The 11,787-nt window shown below is 33.4% G+C and overlaps 1 protein-coding gene across 2 annotated transcripts; it reads left to right on the top strand.

The window, feature by feature from the left end:
• The first annotated feature begins 5,726 nt into the window (after positions 1 to 5,726).
• Positions 5,727 to 8,090, top strand: LOC141479969 (uncharacterized). 2 transcript variants are annotated; one of them, XR_012464088.1, is made up of 4 exons: positions 5,727 to 5,993; positions 6,053 to 6,274; positions 6,332 to 7,650; positions 7,710 to 8,090. XR_012464088.1 is itself a non-coding variant. In XM_074169559.1 (3 exons), the coding sequence occupies exons 1-3, from the start codon at positions 5,943 to 5,945 to the stop codon at positions 6,560 to 6,562; spliced, it is 504 nt and encodes a 167-aa protein (XP_074025660.1). In that variant the 5' UTR covers positions 5,727 to 5,942; the 3' UTR covers positions 6,563 to 8,090. The 2 variants fall into 2 exon arrangements, 1 of the variants encoding a protein (XP_074025660.1); XM_074169559.1 differs by having other exon boundaries at positions 6,332 to 8,090.
• Positions 8,091 to 11,787: the final 3,697 nt, after the last annotated feature.

The following is an 11,787-nucleotide window of genomic DNA, read 5'->3' on the forward strand; positions in this document are numbered from 1 at the left end:
CGTGGTCAAGCTTGACGTCACATCAGTCGACTCGGCGACAAGGGAGTGAGGGCGGATAAGCAAAATACGTGTGCTAAAACTGTAGAAAGCAAGTTTTGTGATGTTTACTGCAGTGTGTCAACTGCGTGAATATGAATAATGATAAAATAATACGTTACAAGTATTGAATCGTTCCTAAATGCAAGAATTCTTCGGTAACTGCACCGGATAAAATTTTTATTTCACTGTTACGAAAGTTATGGCAGCGCGCTAAGCGGAGGACCGACTTTGTATCTGCCAAGGGGACGCATTTTTGTTGCGAAGATCATTTTAATGGAAGTATGAATGATAATTATTAATAAAAAAAATTATACTTTACTCTGAGCACTACTTTGAATTTTAGGTTGAAACAGACTTAGAAAATTACATGTACATATATCAAAACTATGAAAGTGGGAAAAATTATATTGAAACCAGACGTAATTCCACATATATTTGACTGCCAGCCCATACATCTAAAGCTCCATCGTTCGTTCAAAAAAAGGAAAAACAAATTTTGTTGAATACTTGTAACTAAGATATCGCTGAAAATCAAATCATGTCTGATGAAGCAGGTACACAGGAAAAGACCTTTGATGTTGGAATTCAAGTTAGTAAACAGGTTTTTCGCAGATCAAAAGCTAAACAGACCGTAAATATTATATAGCATCGAAAAAGAAATCGTTCTTAAGAAATAGAAAATACAGAAAGTATTGGAAAAAATTACTACTAAGTTCCCTCGAGGACAGTGAGATATTGAGTACATCAGACATGACTTCTGTTGATACATCATCAGATTCTACTTTGTCTGGAATATTAGTTGAAAACTGGAATTCGAAAAACAATATTGAGCGAAGATCTATTTACGTCATAGAGAAAAATCCGAAATTATGTCTTGGAATCCCAAGGTACTCTTTATTTATTATAGAACTTTTGTCTCAAAAATGCCAGTTAACCAGAACTGATATATACATTACTTTGAAGAAAATTAAATTGAATTGACGATAGCAGCGATTCATAATTTCCAACTACAGGCCCGGTTGCCACCGCTCGAAGCTCGTTTGCCTGGTGTGACGTGTACCGCGGGCGATCTCAAATTTTTCAATTGCTCTTGCTCAGTTGTTAATTGAGATATAAACCGGAAAATTTTGTGGTATACTTAGGAGATGATTTACTTTCATAATATATAATTTTCAATAAAAAAATAAATTAGTCTGAATGAGCCCATTCCTACCAAGCTGAACATCAGTAAAATGATTTAAAATATGATTAAAAATAAAATTTGAAAGTTCCCCATCTTTCCCCTGTATGTAAAAAAAATTATCTAAGGCCAAAGGTCAAAAAAATGAGTATTTCGCGATTTTCAGCAAAACGGTAAGTTATATCATAAAAACATTTCAGACAAAAATTGTAGATCATAAAATTATCAACAAAAATTGTATCAATACTTTTTTTCTTACGAGTCATCGTTTTTGAGATATTACGATTCAAAAAGTTGTAAAAGTTGTAATCGTCATAATATGCACACGTTTCCACGCCACCTATGAGGTAGTGTAACGTTCCACGGGTCAGTTGTGATCCTCTTCAATTTGAAACTATTGCAAAATAATGGATATTAGCAGAGATTGAAAAGATAAAAGCAATTAAAGTTGAAAAAAGTAGTGAAATTCAATCGTCCGAGTCGTAACTTTCAAATTATTCTTCTTCTTGTTCTTCTTGTTCTTGTTCTTCTTCATCTTCATCCTGAGTACATGTAAACTGCATTCCAATATGTAAACTGCAATTCAATATTAGAGCACGACCGGCCTTGACAATGTGTACATGCCAGATAACAAAACAGTCCTGCTTTTTTGCAACTACATTTATCAATGCACCCCTTTTTGCAGTTGCAAAAAATTGTGTTCAGCAGTTTTTTCGGCGCAGGTGGAATTTAAGTTTGGACTGGTTTTAATGAATTGTTGACCAACTTCCAACCCCAGTCTGTAGGTAGACCCTACAGACAGACAGGGTCTAGCTGATAACCAAGCCACACTTGAAGTTGGAAATATACCCGAAAAAGATGTTGAGCGGTCACGCACACAATTGAACAGGGGACAGATGTTGTCTCAAGGTTACAACGGTTTATAAATTAAGGGAGTGGGTTTCATTTTACCTGATAAGTATTCTTATATAGTTATAACTTATGTATATTTTATATCATAAGTATAAGTTACAATAGCCGATAGAAAAATATTCTAACATATATTACAACTACAGAGATGTATATACGTGGCGTACTCATGCATATTATGACGATTACAACTTTTACAACTTTTTAAATCGTTATATCTCAAAAACGGTGGCTCGTAGGAAAAAAGTATCGATACATTTATTGTAAATAATTTTATGATCTACAATTTTTGTCTGAAGTATTTTTATTATAAAACTTACCGTTTTGCTGAAAATCGCGAAAAACTAATTTTTTGACCTTTGACCTTGAATCAAGTTTTTTTCCATACAGGGGAAAGATAGTGAACTTTCAAATTTCATTTTTAATCATATTTCAAACAATCTTATTTTTTAGTCTAATTTGACTGGACTATTTATATTACGAATAAATTTGTAAGAACGCAAAAAAGTCTTGAAAGTGAAGTTGGTTGATTAATGGAAACGGTGTTTTGGGAGAGGAATGTTTTGATTTCTACTTCTCTATCTTCGTACAAGAATATGTGGGATACTTTCAAAGGAAGGAGAAAAGCAATTAATTTCAAAATAACCTCTTCACAAAGATTTGTAGATCATGCATACGATACATACTGAAAGAAAAAGCCCTCTCGAAACAACTACTTTCATATAAACATTGAATTATAAAAAACTCTTTTTCATATTCAGTTTGTACTCCAAACATTCGTTATGGAATTGGCAAATGGGAAAGAGGCAAATTTTCACACAGATGGAACACTGTCATCCTCAATGGCGGACATCCGATGTTTCGAAATAAGTTTTGTTGCATCTTCAGCACCAATATATGTCAGCAATGTATGTCAAGAATGAGTTAAATCTACTCATGTCATTGATGACAGTACGTAATGACATTCATTCGCTTATTTGATTCACAGCCATATGAACTTTGTTTGAATTTGAAGGGGTATTTTAATACAGATTGGGAAAGAACAGTTTTGACTCCGTTTTTATACAAAAAAAGTGGAACACTCCCAAAGGAAGGAAAAAAGCAATTAATTTCAAAATAAATTCTTCAAAGATTTGGAGATCTTGCAAAAAAGTAAACCTCAAATACCTACACACTGGAATGAAAAAAAATCTTTCCCAAAAACGAATCTCTCCTAAAAATATACCACTTTCAGTTTAGAAATGTTGTGTTATTGAAATCTATTCTCTTGATAGAATAAAATTTACACAATTTTCAAAGCATATATTTTTAAATTATTAAATAATTTCCATTTCATCCTTATGGAAAAAAAATGCAAGAAAACACATGTTTGAAGAATATAATTCATAAAGACTGACAAAACTGTATTTGAAAATCAGCTGATTGCAAGTAACGCACGAATGTTTTCCTTATTTGTTATCAACGGGAACATCAAAAAAATAATTAATTAATTAATTTTCTAATGATGATGGAATTAACATTGAAATGTTAATTATTGATATTTATAATTTGAAATCTTTAAGGATGACAAAATATTCTTATTGATGTTTCACATCTGCCAGGCGTCCCGTGACGGCTAACAATTTTTTTTGAGTGAAAAATAACTGATGAACCCGACTCATCAATATAAAAACATTACCTAAAAACAGAAGCGAAGGATGTATAATAAAAGTAACCGCTGAAAATTATAGTCTACAAATTGCTCAACTTTTCTTATGAACATGCGTAATAAGTGCACTGCAATAACAAAGAAATGTATATTTCACAGGGGTCTCGCATCTACGGACGGTAGCCGGTCGGTTCGACGTGGGTGCTTTGTTCACTTACTCAAGTCGACCGCCGCGTTGGTCGCTGTTTCAAGCCCCAGTCTAAACGATCGATTTTCACTTGCTATCGTCCAACCTGTGTTAGGAAACACACGTTAAAAGGTAAGACCTCGCACAAATTTCGACTTCTGAAGATTGTCGTTCGTAGGGGTGCGACAGCTGGTTAACGGAAAACAGATTTTCAACAGACAGAACAGAATATAATCCGTGCGCTTTTCAATCATACGGTATGCTATTAGAGATTCTGTTTTCAACAATATAAGAATATATATTTCTAAGACTATTGGAAAAAGTGTCAAGTGTCAACCTTCGGACCAATCACGGTTGACCAGATTCATAACAACGACATATGAGCATATTTACTTTGCAATTGTGTTTGAATTATTTGCAATCGCAAGTAGTTCTTGAGAATTAGCCTACTTCAAAATATGTTTTCAAACGTCAAAGTTATTCATTGAAGTGACATTTCATTTGGAAATACAATATATTTTTTCAGCAAGCTTTTTCTTTGAGGAAGAAACATTTTTCTGGCCTTAGTCCGAGAAGTACGTACTTCCCGGAATAGGCCGGGAAGAATCACATCGTTGTTATTGTAAATATGCTGAGTATGGATTTGTTAATAGTTATTTATGTATCAAGGGAATTAGGAGGGCCTTAATTACCGATGGCAAAGTTTGCGTCCCGAGGGCCTCTGGCCCGAGGGACAGCAATTGCCTGAGGTTATTAAGGCTCATTAATTCCCGTGGTACATAGATAATTTTATTTCTGACCGATTTCAATAAAATTTTGTTCATTTTTGAAACAGAAAAATGTACCAATTCATTACCTTCCCGGTATATTTGAATCAGGTACCGTTGATTATAGTAGAGTTTTCTTGTTGCTAGGTTGTTGCTATGTTACTTGTTTATAAACAGAACTTTGTTATCAAGCTGTGTTTGCGGTGAAAACGTGTTTTCTACCCCAAATATAATGGAGGATATTTTGAAAAAAGCTGAACAAGCAAGAGAATCATTAATTCCATCGAAAAGTGAAGCCGTATACCAAAAAGGGTAAATTTTCGTTATCTGGACACCCGGCGATTTTGAAAAAATTTTTGACTGTACTTACGTATTTTGATGCGTAGATTACGAATCCGAAAGAAAAAAGCGGCGCTCTCCCTTATTTAAAAAGTTACGGCCCTTCAAAGTTCAGAAAAGGGCAACTTTTCAGCCTTCTTTTTCACTAAATAAACTATTTAAAAACACAAGCATTTATTCACTAGGTCACCTTTACACCTTATTCCTCCTTCTTTAACACTTTTCACTTCAATAATCAACATTTTTCTTACAAAAATGTTAAAAAATGTACGGAGCTGCTTTTTGGTTACATATCACTGTATTTTACGTTTTTAAGGTTAATGATATGGTTGGTACGACTGATGCAGTCCATATTCTTGAAGTAATTCAAATGTTTTTTACCTTCATTCTTTAGATCGTAAATTGGTTTTTGGTGGTGTATTACGAATTTGAAATAGTAGGCGACGACAAATACCAACCGCTTTTTTCTGAAATGTCACTAGTAACTAACCTAAAAATAGAATAATGTCACCAGGAGAAGCATTCGTTTTTAAATTAAGTTTTTTATAAGAAAAATGTTGATTATTGAAGTGAAAAGTGTTAAAGAAGGAGGAATAAGGTGTAAAGGTGACCTAGTGAATAAATGCTTGAGTTTTTAAATAGTTTATTTAGTGAAAAAGAAGGCTGAAAAGTTGCCCTTTTCTGAACTTTGAAGGGCCGTAACTTTTTAAATAAGGGAGAGCGCCGCTTTTTTCTTTCGGATTCGTAATCTACGCATCAAAATATGTAAGTACAGTCAAAAATTTTTTCAAAATCGCCGGGTGTCCAGATAACGAAAATTTACCCCAAAAAGAATACAAGATATATCTGGACTGGCTGACACGGAAAAATGTTATGCCAAAAGATGTCACTGAAACTGTATTTCTGGCATATTTTCAAGAACTGGTAAGGAATTTTCTATGTTTTTCGGTAGATTTGGTAGTAATTGTGTTTATTCGTTTCAGTCAGAAACGTATAGTCCGAATTCTTTATGGACTAAATGGTCAATGCTAAAATCGATGGTGACTATACATGAGAAACGAGATATCACCAAGTTCAATGAACTACAGGCTTTTTTGAAACGGAAGAGTAAGAGTTATAAACCGAAAAAGTCTGCTGTTTTATCTCCTAAAGATGTTATCAGATTCCTAAAGGACGCTCCTAATGATATTCATTTATTGCATAAGGTAATTTTTTTCTTATTTTCCTTTTTGTGTGTATTTATTTCCTTTTTTTTGTTATAGGTTGTTTTGATTATGGGTTATTTTGGAGGATGCAGAAGTCAGGAACTTTTGAATATGAAGATATCGGATATAGAGGACCGAGATTCCGTTATGGTAGTGAACGTACCGGAAAGTAAAACTGGTGTATCGAAGAAATTTACAGTTGTGGATGAAAAAGAGTTCTCCGCTTTGCCTTCATTAAGACTTTATATGTCTTTGCGTCCTAAAGGTATTGAACGTTTTTTTTTTTGAGCTTCCGACAAAATAAATGTACATCTCAGCCAATTGGAAAAAACATGTTTGGGAAAATCCCCAGCAAAATCGCAATGTATTTAGGATTGCCAAACTCATCTTTCTATACGGGACATTGCCTTCGTCGCACTTCTGCTACTGCTCTAGCCAATGCAGGAGCAACTATGACTAACTTTAAAAGACACGGAGGTTGGAAAAGTTCCACGGTGGCGGAGGGGTATTTGGAGGATAGCATCGAATTGAGAAATAAAACGGCGCGTATGTTGTCTACTTTGTCATCAGAAGAGGCAGGTACCTCGACTGTAGTGAACAGAAGCTCCAGCCATACAAAAGAAGAATTTGTTTCCAGTGGCGGAAGTAATTTTCAGGGAACATTTCAAAATTGTACATTTATTATTTGTAATGACGTGAATAAATAAAATATGGTTCAGTTTTCATTTCTATTTATTTTTACTTGTGAAAGGTAGAGGGAATATTAAAATCTATAATGTCCCAAGGGAGTTATGACCCTCTTTATTGATAGCGTAACTATGACGATATAAGCTTATAATATCCCGGTCAGAAATAATAGTTATTTATGTATCAAGGGAATTAGGAGGGCCTTAATTACCGATGGCAAAGTTTGCGTCCCGAGGGCCTCTGGCCCGAGGGACAGCAATTGCCTGAGGTTATTAAGGCTCATTAATTCCCGTGGTACATAGATAATTTTATTTCTGACCGATTTCAATAAAATTTTGTTCATTTTTGAAACGGAAAAATGTACCAATTCATTACCTTCCCGGTATATTTGAATCAGGTACCGTTGATTATAGTAGAGTTTTCTTGTTGCTAGGTTGTTGCTATGTTACTTGTTTATAAACAGAACTTTGTTATCAAGCTATGTTTGCGGTGAAAACGTGTTTTCTACCCCAAATATAATGGAGGATATTTTGAAAAAAGCTGAACAAGCAAGAGAATCATTAATTCCATCGAAAAGTGAAGCCGTATACCAAAAAGAATACAAGATATATCTGGACTGGCTGACACGGAAAAATGTTATGCCAAAAGATGTCACTGAAACTGTATTTCTGGCATATTTTCAAGAACTGGTAAGGAATTTTCTATGTTTTTCGGTAGATTTGGTAGTAATTGTGTTTATTCGTTTCAGTCAGAAACGTATAGTCCGAATTCTTTATGGACTAAATGGTCAATGCTAAAATCGATGGTGACTATACATGAGAAACGAGATATCACCAAGTTCAATGAACTACAGGCTTTTTTGAAACGGAAGAGTAAGAGTTATAAGCCGAAAAAGTCTGCTGTTTCCAGTGGCGGAAGTAATTTTCAGGGAACATTTCAAAATTGTACATTTATTATTTGTAATGACGTGAATAGATAAAATATGGTTCAGTTTTCATTTCTATTTATTTTTACTTGTGAAAGGTAGAGGGAATTATAAAATCTATAATGTCCCAAGGGAGTTATGACCCTCTTTATTGATAGCGTAACTATGACGATATAAGCTTATAATATCCCGGTCAGAAATAAATGCATTATCATAGCAAAGAAATAACGACTGTCAAGCTATTTGAAATAAAATTCGTTGATATTTTGATTTTTGAAACTTGCATGGTTTTTGTTGACAATTTAATGTGTTAGGAATCACACGTTAAAAGGTAAGACCTCGTTAGTCCTTAGCTCGCACAAGTTTCTCAACTTCTGAGAGTTGTCGTTCGTATGGGGGCGACAGCTGATTATCGAAAAAACAGATTTTTTTTAATTAGGTATCGCAATAAACTATGGAAAGCACCAGCGATAGTTTGTGAATGTGCTTTACGAAATTTCCAATGCAGCAGCTGCTGCTACAGCATAATTATTGTCTGAAAAATCTTAGTCCAGGTACGAGAATATTCATGATTTGTTCTCGAAATAGATGGATGTGATGAAATGCAAAACTAGTACAGAGAATGTTATTTTGGCTTATTTGACGCAAAAATTTGAAACTGTCAAATTCTGTATTTTGTGGATCACGTACTTCATGAAAAGTCCATTTCAGTGAAGAAAAATGTAAACATAGCCACTTTCCCAAAGGTTGCTCATAGAGTAAATAAATCAGAAGTCTTCAACAACGAGCAAATCAACAACTTCATTAGGGAAGCAAATAGTGAAACATATCCAATGCTTAAGGTAATTTTAGCCAATTATTACGATTGTAGTAATTAAAAGTATTGATTTGCTTTATTTTCAAGTAGCAACAATTACTGGGATAGCCGGTGCGTGTAGACGGAAAAAACTAACAGAAATTTCAATTGATCTAATAAACGATAAGAAAGACATGTTGCTAGTGAAAATATGTACCAAATTATAAAACACATATTTATTACATCTCAATATTCATCTTCACGGACATCCCGTATTCCATATAACAGATTATTCGTGAATTACGATTCAGTCTGTTGGCATCCGCAGTTTTGGGAATCTCGAGTTAAGAATTCCAGAATTTTTAAATTTACCCAATCCTGAAAATTACAAAGGCCACAGCAGTCGTTGAACTTCAACGACGTTATTTGCTGATAATGGTGAAAATATCACAAATTTGAAGAGTCGTAGTGGCTGGAAGTCGACCAATATCGCTGAAGAATATATAGACACTTCACTTACTTACTAACTTCACTTACTAACAAAAGTAAAATTGTTAAGACCATTTAAAAACTATCAGATGAAAACAATCAATGTGAAGTGGAAACTTTTTCTGACTTCAACAAAAGGCATTTAAATAAACCAAGCATTTCGAATAACTTGAATCTCTTTAATGTTAGCAATCGCTCGAATACTCATGTGAAATCAATATAAATAAGAATGTTTCTGTCAGTGTCTACCTTCTGTTCAAATTTCAATATTCAATACGAATTAAAATTAAAATGTTCGATATTTTATTCTACAATTTTCCAAAAAAATATAATAAAGAAATGTATTTCATTGATTTGTTTATTCTACACGGTTGCCAAAAAAATAATGTGTGCAACACGTCCGAAAAAGGAGTTTTTTGTATCTCAAGATATGTCATGGAGTCAACCGATACTTGATGTTAGTATAGACACACGCCTGAAGGTGTTGCGTTTTTGTAAAACTTTTTAATGAAAGAAAATCTCACGATAAAGTATTTCCTGAATAGTGTATAGCACCAGAAATATGTAATATTTGAAAAATATGATACTTTCCGAAAGTTCTTTACTTAATAACAAAATGAGAGTTACTAGATATTCAAAGAGCTTTATGTCACAACAATTTGTAAGCTTCTTTCTGAACCAGTTGTTAGAACGCTGTCGTGGAGTACCGGTGGACCTAGATTCACTCTCATCAACGATATATTTTTTTTACCACTCATTATTCAAACTATTTGAAATTGTGTAAAATAACAGGATGCTTCTTGTTATGAAATTTAATGACATTTATCTAATTTGGTATATCCTTTACAAATGAAACTAATTTTTAAATATTTCTGTTATGGGTCATAAAAAAAATATATTTTACTCATGAAAAATGACAATTACTCGCTCGAAGGATTTACTGAGTATTCTGAGTATTCTTCTAGTCTTCTCAGGATTTACTACCATACAAGTTTCCTCAAATATTTTCTACAGATAAGACGATTCGGAAAACATTGAAAATCCTTTCGGTTTCGTGAAAGTTACGCGTTGCGTCGCACCGTAAATAAAAATCGCTTCAATTTTTTATTCCAATTTTAGAGATTGTTGACGTGGTACCTTTCTACTAGTAAAACCGAAAACTAAATGAGAATATTCTAACTGAACAATGATGTTCATTGTCGTACAGACATTTCTTGCTGTTTTTATAAACGAAAAATAACTTAACAAACCTTATCGGGTTGTTGGAACTGCCATATGGCAGATAAATAGGAATATTTCTAGAAATATCGATATTCATGTGTTTGTCTTCAGGAAATTATCAAATGTTCCGCCATTTTGTAGTAGGTGAAGTTATTGACTTCATATTCTGGAACTGTGAAGTATTCGTCAGGGGCTTCAAAATGATGTGTCACAAAACCCCCCCCTTTCAAGATGGGGCCCAGTCGCCATCTTGAAAGTTTCATCTGTCAATTTCAATGTAGCCGTTTTCACGTGGTAGGAGATCATCATGGAAAATGAGAAATAAAACGTTCCATGTTTTTTAACCACTTTTATTCGTAACTAATGTTGCAATTTCGTCCTATAAGGACATTTTCAAACAATTACAATAAACTGAAAATAAATCATAATGTTCGCCCTTATATATTTCATATCTCATTATGAGAGAAAATAATTTCAGTTGTCATCAATCCTAATGAAACTGATTCATCCAGTGAAGAATCACTCAACGAATCCCTGTAGACTTTTTTCAGGCAACAAATTATCGCAATATCTTATTCGATGTAAGTATTCCCAAATTATAATGTTTTGATTTATATAGATTAAATAAACAAGATGGATAGTTTTTAAAACGTCAGCAGATGATACATATTTATTTTCAAATGCAGTAATTCTTTGCCCTTTCTTCACTTGAATTAATTTTTAAATTTAATATTTTGATTATTATTTAATAGCTTTGTGGATGGTAACAATCCTAAATAAAAAACTATTCCAAATATAATTTGTCCTTCTCAAAATAAAATATTTAAACAAATTTTTTCACGATATTTCAGTTATCTTCGCATTATACAGAATATATCATCGGAAAATGTATATCTGTTAATACTGTTTTGAACGCAATATGAAGAACAGCGTCGGCCGCCTCTTCTGAAGTTGTTTGTCAGAAGTCACTATTTTAACGGCTCGTTAGCGGCGTCCTCGAAGGGTATAGCGGATAGAAATATCTCAGTAACTTTGTGGATGAATTGCGGTACCACTTGCTTGCTTGAGACGATTATGTTGCTTTCTTTGATGGCATGTTTGCATTCTTGAAATTCTTTTACTCTCGGACAATACCGAATGTACTATAGTGAAGTCGAATGTCCTTATTTCAAACGATCGAGTTATTTTTGTAAAGATATGTTTTCACCTTCAAAATCTCTAGATTACGGTCCATATACATTGTGTACGTATATTCTTCAGTAAAAAGTATTTTGACTGAGAGAAAGGATAAATAGTGAATGTTTCATTACATTCAAAGATATTTTAGTTACGGCACATACTTCAATAATGTTTCCAACCAATAAGATTATTGAGGAGATGGAATAAACAAAACAC

The sequence above is a fragment of the Leptinotarsa decemlineata genome, unplaced genomic scaffold (assembly GCF_025532065.1).
Source record: "Leptinotarsa decemlineata unplaced genomic scaffold, Ldec_3_MD MMD2_P_RNA_scaffold_11, whole genome shotgun sequence".
Lineage (NCBI taxonomy): Eukaryota > Metazoa > Arthropoda > Insecta > Coleoptera > Chrysomelidae > Leptinotarsa > Leptinotarsa decemlineata.